Source organism: Myxocyprinus asiaticus, chromosome 16 (assembly GCF_019703515.2).
Source record: "Myxocyprinus asiaticus isolate MX2 ecotype Aquarium Trade chromosome 16, UBuf_Myxa_2, whole genome shotgun sequence".
NCBI lineage: Eukaryota > Metazoa > Chordata > Actinopteri > Cypriniformes > Catostomidae > Myxocyprinus > Myxocyprinus asiaticus.
In genome coordinates this window covers 29,648,463-29,660,419 of record NC_059359.1, presented here as the reverse complement: position 1 = coordinate 29,660,419, position 11,957 = coordinate 29,648,463, and the positions used below count along the sequence as shown (strand labels likewise).

The window sequence follows — 11,957 nt, the reverse complement described above, 5'->3', positions numbered from 1 at the left end:
GAGTTCTAAAAGACAGATTATAATATAATTATATCATTGTATTGGTTATTCTTTTATATTTTTCAGTTAGTCAGCTGATTTTTATTTTTGTTTTATTTAATATACTATGCAGGCCTGGGGAGATATATATATATATATATATATATATATATATATATATATATATATATATATATATATATATATATATACTTTTATATACTTTCTATTTTAATATTTAAGTCATTTACTTTTTTTATGTTTTCCTCTACTTTTCATCAAATGTTGTGACATAAGTCATTACTTACTTTCTCATTAAATTGCTTTCTTATGCATTTTAAAACCTTATTTAAAATCCTTAAGTACTAAATTACTGATTTGGTAACTTTCAAATTCAGAGATGATGAAACAGAACATCCCCATTTTACACCGAAGACGAATGAGCCTTCATAATTATCATTATGAGTTTCTTCCCATACCAATGAAATTATCAAGGCTTAAACTTTTAAAAATCATGTTTATATACTGCTAAATAAATTATATTGCACTGTCCCAGCTCACTTTTCCTAAAACATCACCCACTCAGTACACCATTCAATGGGATTAGAAATGAAAAAAGGAGAGAGAGGGAATTCAAAGGATTTGAAGTTACATGATGAAATTATTAGTTAAGCTCTTGCATTAAGTCTAACTTTACTTGTAATCCTCTAATAATCTGTTTTAATCTGTGCTGGGATTTGTAGGTGTGCATGTTTTTTCAGTATTCCTGCTATGGAAAAATTTGCATGTCAAAAAAGAAAAAATACTATGTCTATCCTCAACATAAAGACAGATAACAATTTTTAATCTTAATGAATGTTTAATTTTCAGTTTTCTTTGGTCTATCAATTATCACACAGGAAAGTAAACACATTGTACACTCAATTTGATCAGTTGATATACTTCTTAGCTTGCTATTTGAGTACAGAAATATATATTTCTCTTAAGAAATATAAAAGAGATGTAGAAGACACAGTACATCTGCTAATCAGAAATATTTCTCAAACCTTACATTTAGTTGAGAAAAAAGTGGTACCAGATGTGCTTCCCTATAAAATGCATCATGATGTGAGGGTAATATGTTTATTCTTTACATTAATTCAAACTGCATCGAGTTTTTACAAAAGCTCAGCACCTAATTAAATATATATTTTACATATACATAAAGTATACCTGTTAAGAAATTCAAAAAATTATTCTGCATTTAAAAAGTTTAAATTTACCTGAGCACTTCTCCTTACATCATGCTCACCATCAATTTCTTCCTAATTCAATCAATTCATTTATTCCTTTTTATAACTTCAGTGCAGTTGTCAAAAGACAAGGTCCTTGCCCCTTTGGTTGAGCATGCAGTTTCTCTTCTTATCCTTTTGCTCTTTTTTTAAGGTTTCCCCCTTTTTTGGTACAGTCCTTCACCAATCTTCTATTTTTCCTGCCTTTTCTTGGAAATTGGTGTCACAGTCTAACCCCAACATCCATAATCCCTCTTCAGTCCATCTGTCAGTCCTGTCTCCATCTTTGTATCTTTTCTTCTTTTAAATGCTTCCATCCCACCCTTTCTAACATGCTCTTCACACCCTATCTCCACCTCTTACATGTGCCCTGTTCGGTCCTGGCACTCTACCCGCCCCCACTGTAAAAAGTAATCACTGTGTATCACATATTGCCCCTTTCCCTGTAAATCATTTCTACATGAGCTTAAGTATTACAAACATCCATCTAAATTTGTTGCTAAAGGTATTTGGTGATCGTATTATTTCCACCCATCACCTCACCCAACTCAACTCCTCTTTCCAATTAGATGACACAAGGTTTTACAATAGTATTTACACTTTATTATTTACAACAACAACAACAAAAAACAAAACAAAAAAAGAAAGAAAAAAGAGAAATGAAAATGATCAACAAGTTAAAAAACTATGATGATGTGAAAAGGCAAGTATTTCTGTATGTGTGCAGGTGTATAAATGGGGGGGGGGAGGTGGAACGAGAGAGCAATTGAGAGACATGCACAGGCTGCACGGTCATCCCCAGGCCTGGGACTTGCAGTAATGGAGAACTAGTTTCCCATCACTTCCAAAACACTGTAAAACATGGAGAAAAACAGAAGGTTTACCAGGAAATCAGAAACACTCTCAGCCTTCATAGAAATGCCCACCAAAATGGCATTAACTTAATTTTACCTATTTAATTTTAAGTACCCATTTAAAATTACACTGATAAGAAAGTGGATTACATGCTGTATCTTAAACAGAATTAAGTCTACAAACACTTTTCTACTTAGAACAGATATCAAGACTTGAATAGAGGATTGTTACATTTGTACACATCTGCAAGCTTTGAGCATCCTGGTTTAGGGCTTTCCAACTTATCGTAACCTCACTAAAATTATGATATTAGCATGTGCAATTTCTAAAACACAGTATGCATCAGAATTGTTTGATGTTTAATTTGCTATTCTGATTGGTGTACATCTTCTGCACACTTATGAGATCTTGCTATTCAGACAAAAAAGGTACCAGTGAGAGAACAGAACAGAAATCGGGAAGGTGAATAAAGAAAAAGAACAAACAAAAAGGCATAAAGAAATAACTGACACTACCATCTAACACTTTTACCTAATGAAATGCGTTTTTGAACACTGAAACTTTTGAATGTAAAATGTATAAGGACAAACATTTGCCAAAATTGCAATTAAAATCTCCAATGTCTATCCAAAAAATCGTGATATAATTTTTTTGTCCATATTGCATAGCCCTATCTTGGACAGTCAGAAATAACTGAGCAGGAAGATCTTCAAACACTCAATAATGAATAGTTGGTGGTTGCACTACTGTTAAAATAACAATCTGAAATTATTTCAGCCTACTTTTAGAAACATCCCTTTCAGTTTCCTTAAAAAGCCAGATGGGTGCAGAGCAGCATTTGGGGAAAAAAAACAACAGCATATACCTCAAAAAGTACACCCACTTCTTGGTCTGGTGATGGAGAAAATGACTGATTGACATAAATGAACTGATAGAAGAAGAGAAAAGAGGGCAAGAGGATTATCCATCCAGTATAGTAATGCAATAATAAAAAAAATACACTGTATTTAATGCCATATCCCTTTTTTTGTTTGATTACATGATTGATAATACTTTTCTTGATCTAATAAATGTATCTGAAAATGGACAATGGGTGTTTAACTTGACCAAATGTCTTTATATTGTACTGTTAAATACTCCCAAGGAATGGTATGGCATTTCATTTTCATATTCCCTTGAACTACTGAGGTGGTCCTAGTGGGAGCGAATGCCGTACCAGCTGTTCGCTAGGCTCCAGTTTGAGGAAGCGTGAGATGAACTGCGTGAGTGACTGTACTGTCCTGCCCCTCTCCACTGCCCATTTTTTTGTCTTCATGATGGGCGCATCACCAACCGCTTTCAACAGTACATCAACTGTTCAACATAAAATGAGGATAATAATTCAGAAACATCAACATCATATTCAGAAAATTTACCTGGACCACATTTTCAAACTGTTTCAGACTAGTAATTCCATTAGTAAGACTTATACATAGTGACAATATATATAGTAAGTCTTAATAAACTTACTCAGTTATAAACTTAGTAAGTCTAAATAGTTAGTCTTAACAAACACTATTAGGTGCCATGTAGCTATTTATTTATTTTGAGTGCAAAATTAATTGCTCACACCTAATGTCTAAAGAAGGAAGAATATATTTGGAATACGGAAATACTTTTGAATTATGCATGACATATTTATGTTCATATAGGAATTTTTACCTCCAAATGTCAAATCCTGACCCTTTCCTTTTCTCAAATTTTTTATTTATTTATTATTATTTTGTTTTAAGATCATTTCACATTTAATTATATTTGCTGCAGTGACAGCTTCCACAATCCCCAGTTAGCTGTGTAGCTAGCTTTAGTTTTCACGACAGTCAGATTAAATATACAAAATTATGCTTTACGCCATTAAAGAAATTAACATGGCGTTTAGAAATAATTTTGTTTCACGTATCTATGCTTTAAAACTGGTAAAGGTTGCCCAACTTTTACAAACACTGCCATGAATATTGGCCATGTAAATACAAACTGCATCGTCATTGGCTGGCAGCGCTGTCAATCTTTCAGAAATTGCGGAAGTAGTTAGCTAATAATCTAACCCCCTACACGCAAACAACACAACAGTAGCGTTTAGAGATGAATAACTGTTTGTCTTCTCGTGTATACAGTTTAGAAGCATACTCTTTTTCTTCTCATCCGAAGATCCAGCATGTTCAGAGACAGTGTGTTGTATTGAAGGTTCATCTTTTTGATTTTCTGTGGGAGATTCTGCGTTGTCAGACATCCTCCAACATACACAGCAGCAACACTACACTAACAGATAGCACAGGCGTACTAATGATTTTTCAAATTAAAAGTTTCTATTTGCAATCTGTTTTTCTATGATAATTATATTAGGTTATATTGTGGGGGGGGGGGGGGGGAATAAAATTCGTTATTTACTTTATATTAATAATTCCGTTTTAATTGATTTATTGAATTTGTATATTATTTAGAACCAATCGTTTTTAAGAAAGCTAATAAGCGACACCACTAGATGGCATTTGACGTTTACATAAGAAAGCTGTATAATTTTCTGCATCAAGGCTGATATATGCTTGTGTATTCTGCATTTTACACAAGACAGAAAAAATAAAATGTTGTGATGTATCGCAGTAATTAACATCAAAATCCCGGCAGAAAACTGTAGTCCAGTACAAATGTTTATGTGATATTGTGTGCAGTCCAGTAACAAAGCGTAGAAAACCTACAAGGAGTAAATTAACTCTACCAGGGCCATAGTGGTAATGATTTGAGGGACCCAAAAGTCCAGGGGGGCCCACAACAAATTTGAAACTGTATTTTGTGTGCAAACTATATTTGCATTCTGCACATGAACCAAACTCTGAATGGATTTCCACTCTGTTCCATCTCTGGTCCCTATTTTCTACAGCCCTTGAGTATGTTTTACCTCAGAATATATGGATTCAGTACATACTCACATACACAAGATGTCTCATCATAAGGGAATGTTGCAAACATTCCATTGTTCTGGAATGCTTTTTAGTGTTTAGGCCTATCAATGAGCAGCTTTATTTGTATTTAATATGTTTATGTGTGTTGGTATTATATGCAAAATGCTGAAGCAGATACTGTGTTGCATTTAATTCACCTCAAATTAAACAAGTGCACTGTTTACTTTGATTACTTAATACAGTTTTACTTAACAACAGTAAATGAACTAAATCAACAGCACCAACAACAGAGTCAGCCAGGTATTCCTGTTGAAATGTTGGGAACTGAGAGGAGAGCAAAACAGATATACTGTTAAGACTACTTTTGCAATAGTAAAGACAAAATAGATAATTTTTTTTTATTTAATTGATGAAAATGTTTAAACATTCCAATCCTGTTTAAACCACTCCTTAAAATGTTGGGCATTATGTAGTCCAGTCAATTCTTTTTTATTTTGTTTGTATAGCGCTTTTCAGTACACACATCATTTCAAAGCAGCCTTGCAGAAAATTATGCTGTAATGTCTTTAATGTATCAAAAGACCTCATTGAGCAGTTCACATGAAAACATGAAATCATTCATTAAAATTATTTGTGTATAGGCCCCCAGTGAGCAAGCCAAAGGCATATGTTGCAAGGAACCCCAAACTCCATAAGATGTTAGTTAATGGAGAGAAAGAATAAAAGAAGAAGAAGAAGAAAAAAAGAAAAGAAAAAAAAACGTTGGAGAAACCAGGATCTGTTGGGAAGCCATTCCCCTGTGGCTATACAGCATGAATACAATGTCAATATTAGTTATCTGTGTACTATGTATGACCTCATGCACTGGGAACACTTCCAGCCTTTCATCATTGTGTTTGGTTACCACACTGGTTTTCAGTGTGGGACATACTGTAGCTGTGCTAGAAAGAGGAAGTGATGTGATGTGATGTGATTCATGACTCGACTGCAGCATCCTTTTCCCAGCCAGGAAATGTAGGAAACCAGAGCAGAAAAATGTAAAGATCATTCATGTCAGTTCTAGCCTTTCAGGCCCCCATATTTTAAAACTAAATGCTGGACTTTTTACTTAAAGAGGTCAAACTTTCCATCATGAAGGTTTTAATCATGACCTTTGCAATTTTATTACAATATGAAAAGTGATAATTGTGGAGATTTGAACAGAACAATAGAGCTTTGAACAGACAATGCAGACAAGTTCCGCTTCAACAAGCTCTGCATGAAATGTTGCACGACAGGATTCCAAAAAGTGTTTTCAGTAATTATCATATTGCATCCATGGCAATAAACCACAATGCATAATGTTGTAAACAGTACAGAAAGTACTACATAAGGGCGTAACCATCACAATTATTGTTATATTATCAGTTGTCCCAGGGTTTTTGCTTCTCGTCCACTATTTATTCCTTTTGCCCCCTCTTTTCAAACTGTTCCTGCAACTTCACGCTTCGTTGGGCTGAAGGTTGTCCACAACTCAATAAGAAGAAAAGCGCACTGAAACACATCAGATAGTCTAAACGAATGTACGAATCTCGTTCTGAGAAGAAAACATTAAAAGATAGCGCTGCGTCAGTCCTCTAACAACTCATTATAACAGCTGTAACCAAAACGCTCCAATATAAATGTCACGTCACTTCCTTGCCCATCCCAAAAAGAGAAAAAACATATCGGACAGAAGAGCGACGCGAAAAAAAATCAGTAAAAGACCGATAGAAGAGATATTTAAAGACATATTTTGGCTAAAAGAGGAGCAAAGAAGTATAACAACACTGACAAACACGCTAATCTAGGTAAGTTCTCCCTCGTTTTAAAGAAAGCCGATTTGAGAACTCCAGGAAAATTCAGTGGGACGCCCAATTTACTGCTGTCCCACGTTAACTGTCTTTTCGTTGCCCTGAACTTTGCTGTTTTAGACTCATTTTTGTTGCACTGTCACAGATTCATTGGACAGGAGGAAGTATTCCTGGGCAAAAGGCAGGACTTCAGCTTAAGTTTAAAACACCACAGGTAAGATTTTGACAGCAATTAAATTGGCCCTTTCGTTTTCACTTAATGTGTGTAACAGTTTGATGAAATTATGCTTTATAGTATACATAAGTGGAATCAACCCTGGAATGTTGAATGGTAATACTTCAGTGACTAGATCTGGTAAAGGCGCCTAGAAATGATTCTTTCCAGCTGTTGCAGTTGTTTGTGGCTAGGTCAGGTCACAAAAAGGGGATATTGCTCATTATTCTAAATAAATTCGCTTAACGATTGCCATGAAAGAAGATTTTAAACACCTGGTATGAGTGAAACGCGTTAATTATTCATAAATTGATCATAGAAAGTGAATATTAAAGTAGCCTATACCAAACTATTGCCATGCTCTTCAAAATAATTCCCTGTTAGAGAAGAAAGCCAAAGCAACAGTTAGTAAAGCTAATCATTTATTATTCACTCATTAGCGAAACAATTCGATAAAGTTTCTCTGAGACTTGTGTTTGGACCTCGCGCGACCCTCGGGAAAGAATGCTTTTTTAAGCACGCGCTACAAGTCTGAGCTTGGCTTTAGCGTCGGAGGTGTCTGTCAACTCCTCTTTCTCACAGCTATTACGCAATCTTCGCTCTTTTTGGCGCGCCATATGTGCAACGTGATGTGGTTTTGATACCTAATTATCTATATAAAAAATATATAGATATAAGTAAAATTGCAGATCTATGAGTGTGAGTCATCATTGGTCCCATCCCACCTCCACCATACAGCTGAGCAATGGAGTCCCGCTGTATTTAGTCCACTATTTGAATAATTTAGTTGCTACAATACATTCTTTATAGCCATTTTATTAAACTTTGATTGCAAACATTTCTTCTCCTGCATCTGATTTTGTAATTTATTTTCTCAGTTGCTAGCATGCCTCTCCACAAATCATCTCGAACCCCCCGTCTGGACCCCACAATGATCTCCGCTCCACTGGGTGATTTCCGTCACACCATGCACATTGGTCGTGGTGGGGACGCTTTTGGTGACACCTCCTTTCTGTCCAGCCATGGCCCCTCTAATCCTAATCCCAACTCTGTTCCACCAGCCCCAACAGCCACTGTAGAGACCACAGAGTTTCAGATGAACCATGGTGAAAGTGAACGGACGGAAGAGACCTGTCCAAGTCAACTTCAACATTCAGATTCGGTGTCCTCCTTTGACCTCGACTTGGATTTAGGGCCATCCATTTTAGGAGATGTACTGGGAGTGATGGATGGACTGACACTGGGTTCGGATTGGACAGAGGACAGAGACAGTGAGGAGGTGTTTAGTTCTGGCAAGAGCACAATGGGTGTCATGATGTCACAAAAGAGTGCTGAAAATAACTTGAATATGTGGAAGAGAATGGAAAGTATGACCAAAGAGGTGTGCCAAAGAGATGAGCAACTAAACGAGGTGAATGGTGTGAAATCAAAAGGGCTCAGGCCCAAAGTGCGATTCAGCGACAAACGGGATGAGATCATTGGTCGACAAGATGTAATTGAGGGGCTAGATGTGGAAGGTGAGGAAAACATGTGCTTGAGACCAAGAAATGGGATGCAGGAGATCAGTGGGAGAACCCCTTGTGACAAAGACCCAGGACAACCTGAGCTGAGTAATCGGAGGGAGGACAACACTCCAAGCCCCTCTTCCTCGGTGAGCTCAGAATATGAGGGAGTCTCGCCATTGGACAGGAGGAGAGAAGACCAGCATCTTTCAGACACAGATTCAGAAGAGGAGGGGGCAAATGGAGAACAAGGATACACTTTTGAGGATGAGTTTGATGATGAGATTGGCTTATAAGAGGACATTTAAGGACCAAAAACAAGTTATTGGCATCGTTGATGGGTCATGGCATGTAACAGAACTCTTATTATCATGATTCTTAAAAACATCCAAAAACAGGGAGCATTTTCTACATGAGGTAATAACTGGACTAGTTGGAATTTTTACGATGAAGTTTACGATGGTATTTGCTCATAATTGGATACACTTCCAGATTTGTCTTTGAATTGTCAAATTTTGAAAGTCTCCATGGATAGGGACAGATGTCTTAACAAAAAGAACCCAAGAAGAAGTCTTTTTAGACCTTTAAACTCTCAGCCGCATCAAACAGATTTATTGATCAATATTTCCACTTCACAGCTCCATTATAGGGCACTTTAGCTTTTTTGATTAACTGGAAACTGCTTTTATCTCATGTGGAGAGGGAATGCTGGAGTTAATATAACATGGAATGTAGGTTAGGCTTAGAAAAACATTTCTAAAAAACAAATACAGAGTCATAAATTATTTTTTATATTATGGTTATATATGCAGTGCCTTACACAAAAATTGAAAGTTTTTTGCCCCAACTAATTTTCCATTACAGCACATACATTTTTGTTTTTTGCTTAGTTTCACTGAAAAGCCAGTGATGAAGCTTTTTTCTTGCTGTGTGAAAATGCATTCACAAATGCTGGAATTTCATCTTGGGAGTTTTTCATAACAACTTAACACACAGATCCTAAGATGAGGACAATCAATTAATTAAAAAAAAAAAATTAATCGCACCAGTTATACGCTACAAAAATGGTCCTAAAGCTAAACAAGTTCAAAATGTGTCGTTTTTTTAAACTGTGAATGACAACCATCTGGCATATTCTGGTTATCTACAAGGTCTCGCCGTTTTTTTTTTTTTTTTAAATTTTCAACCCAATTTGGAATGCCCAATTCCCATGCACTCTAAGTCCTCGTGGTGGCATAGTGACTCGCTTCAATCCGGGTGGCAGAGGAGGAATCTCAGTTGCCTCCAGGTCTGAGACAGTCAATCTGCACATTTTATCACATGGCCAGTTGAGCGTGTTACCCCGGAGACGTAGCGCATGTGGTGGCTTCACGCTATTCTCCGCAGTATCCACACACAACTCACCATGCGCCCCACCGAGACCCCCACTATAACCACACATTATAGCCTCCACCAGGATGTTACCCCATGTGACTCTACCCTCCCTAGCAACTGGGCCAATTTGGTTGCTTAGGAGACCTGGCTGGAGTCTCTCAGCAGCCTTGGATTCAAACTCTATCTCAAGGGTAGGGTTGCACCAGCTGTGCTTAAGGTCTCTCTTAAGTTGAGATGTAAAGTTCACACTAAGGGCTTAGTAACTACTAGATATTTTGTAACTTAGTCAGTGCTTAATTTGGTTGCACCACTTGCTCTTAAGGCAAGGCTTAACTAGTAAGTCGTAAGCTCTCCGTAAAGTAATGCGTAGTCGCATAATATGACGTTTACCTGTATTTATCCAATAAGCAGCCTTGAAATTTGTACACAGAAGTATTAAAAAGTTGTGAACTTCAGTTTGATCTTGTTACTGTTGATGTTCAAACCTTGTTTGCTCACGTAACTGTTAGCTGTAATAAATTATATCCCCCATTAAAATACGATACGTAATAAAACAAGATTTCATTAATGGTAAATTTAGCCAATGTAAATAACAATATTCAATAACTATATCTAAAATGAATAAGGGACAATACATAAATAAATACTAATATAACAGCCTGGAAAAATAGACATTTGTTCATTTTAATATTTTATATAATACGTATATGTTGAAACTTGACACCGTACAAAGGAAAGTGCACAGTAAGATCGGTTTCATGCTGAAATAGTAAGTTTTTTACATCATGTTTTCTCCTGTAAATGCCAACATCATCATATATGTCGAAAGGACTGAAGCCTGTCACGGAAAGCATGAGCTCATTGATGTCATTAAATGAGTCTGCTTCTTTATTCCAACCGTTACTCCTGGTCGGAGGCTTCCGTATATATTTAGTTTATACGTAGAGTTACGTCCTACCTAAGTTTAATGGTGCAACGCTCAAATATTTAGTAGTGCGTAAATTGTGACTTAGTGCCCATTTACGCCACAACTAGGCTAAGTTGTGACTTACGTATAGCTGGTGCAACCGGTCCCAGGTGTGGTAGTCAGCTTCAATACTCGCCCGAGGTATCGCTCTTGACCAGATTAAAAAAAGGGAAGCATGAAAAGCTTTACAAGGTTGGGTTTATTTGCAAACACAGTTTATCTAACCCTTTCTTGCTTTCACATTTATTTGACTTAAATAGTAAAGGATATATAATCACAGACAATTATAAATTCTTTTAAACTGACTCAAAAACCTCACTGTGCATATTAAACGTTTGTAGATAAGACCAAAATGTGTTTTTTTGTTTTTTTTACTTATGGTATTTTTGCATTTTTGTAAGCATGCTATTGTTATTGATATTATCTTGATGTTAAAATCTGCAGGTAAATAAATGAATATTTTACTACCCTAATCTTTAAATCCCTCCGGTTTTGTTTTGATTGCATGTCAGCACAGGTACATTTTGTGAAGATGTTTACAGGACTGTTTGATTGGACAGTTCAGAATCAGAGTAAATCCCCCTTTGTTATCATTAAGTCCCATTAAAAAATTAATTACTCATGTTATGTATTGTTTGTAACTTCAATCAAACATCTAAAGAAACAGCATTGAATTATTGATGAAACAATTAAATCTGGACAGATGTAGATGTGCTAGAGCAACTGCTACTCAGAACCCAAACCCATATTTAGTTTACCAACTGCATCAGCTGTAAGACATAACTTAAAAAGACTTGAGGGCATCCTTATGCTGTTACAAACTTTCCCTCTTTCTATTTAAAGTCTTTCATTGAGACTTATGATTTGCAAATAGACTTGCAGTCTGCCAAGAGAAGCTTTAGATGGAAACAAAAAAAGTGTTTTAACTTTGCCTGACTTTAACTGTCTAAAAGTAATTATAATTCCTTAGTGGTTCTTCTTAGTGTCTCTTTTTAAATGCTTCATCAAAACTACTACACAAACA

At 36.1% G+C, this 11,957-nt stretch overlaps 2 protein-coding genes across 2 annotated transcripts; one reads left to right on the top strand and one right to left on the bottom strand.

The window, feature by feature from the left end:
* Nucleotides 1-859: 859 nt before the first annotated feature.
* LOC127454534 (ubiquitin-like protein ATG12) lies at nucleotides 860-4,413 on the bottom strand. The gene is made up of 4 exons (XM_051721831.1): nucleotides 4,272-4,413; nucleotides 3,322-3,458; nucleotides 2,971-3,033; nucleotides 860-2,102 (listed from the first exon to the last, which is right to left on the bottom strand). The coding sequence occupies exons 1-4, from the start codon at nucleotides 4,372-4,374 to the stop codon at nucleotides 2,043-2,045; spliced, it is 363 nt and encodes a 120-aa protein (XP_051577791.1). The 5' UTR covers nucleotides 4,375-4,413; the 3' UTR covers nucleotides 860-2,042.
* A 2,319-nt stretch (nucleotides 4,414-6,732) lies between these two features.
* cdc42ep5 (CDC42 effector protein (Rho GTPase binding) 5) lies at nucleotides 6,733-11,406 on the top strand. Its single transcript, XM_051720415.1, has 3 exons — nucleotides 6,733-6,873; nucleotides 7,022-7,090; nucleotides 7,969-11,406. Exon 3 carries the CDS (start codon nucleotides 7,977-7,979, stop codon nucleotides 8,886-8,888), a length of 912 nt encoding a protein of 303 aa, XP_051576375.1. The 5' UTR covers nucleotides 6,733-6,873; nucleotides 7,022-7,090; nucleotides 7,969-7,976; the 3' UTR covers nucleotides 8,889-11,406.
* Nucleotides 11,407-11,957: the final 551 nt, after the last annotated feature.

Excerpts from the sequence above, each read along its gene's own strand:
- LOC127454534 (XM_051721831.1), bottom strand. The coding sequence starts at position 4,374 with ATGTCTGACAACGCAGAATCTCCCACAGAAAATCAAAAAGATGAACCT. Across the intron at positions 3,459-4,271 it reads TTCGGATGAGAAGAAAAAGA|TTGATGTACTGTTGAAAGCG; the intron begins GTATGCTTCTAA and ends TATGTTGAACAG. Across the intron at positions 3,034-3,321 it reads TGGAGCCTAGCGAACAGCTG|TTCATTTATGTCAATCAGTC; the intron begins GTACGGCATTCG and ends TTCTTCTATCAG.
- cdc42ep5 (XM_051720415.1), top strand. The coding sequence starts at position 7,977 with ATGCCTCTCCACAAATCATCTCGAACCCCCCGTCTGGACCCCACAATG.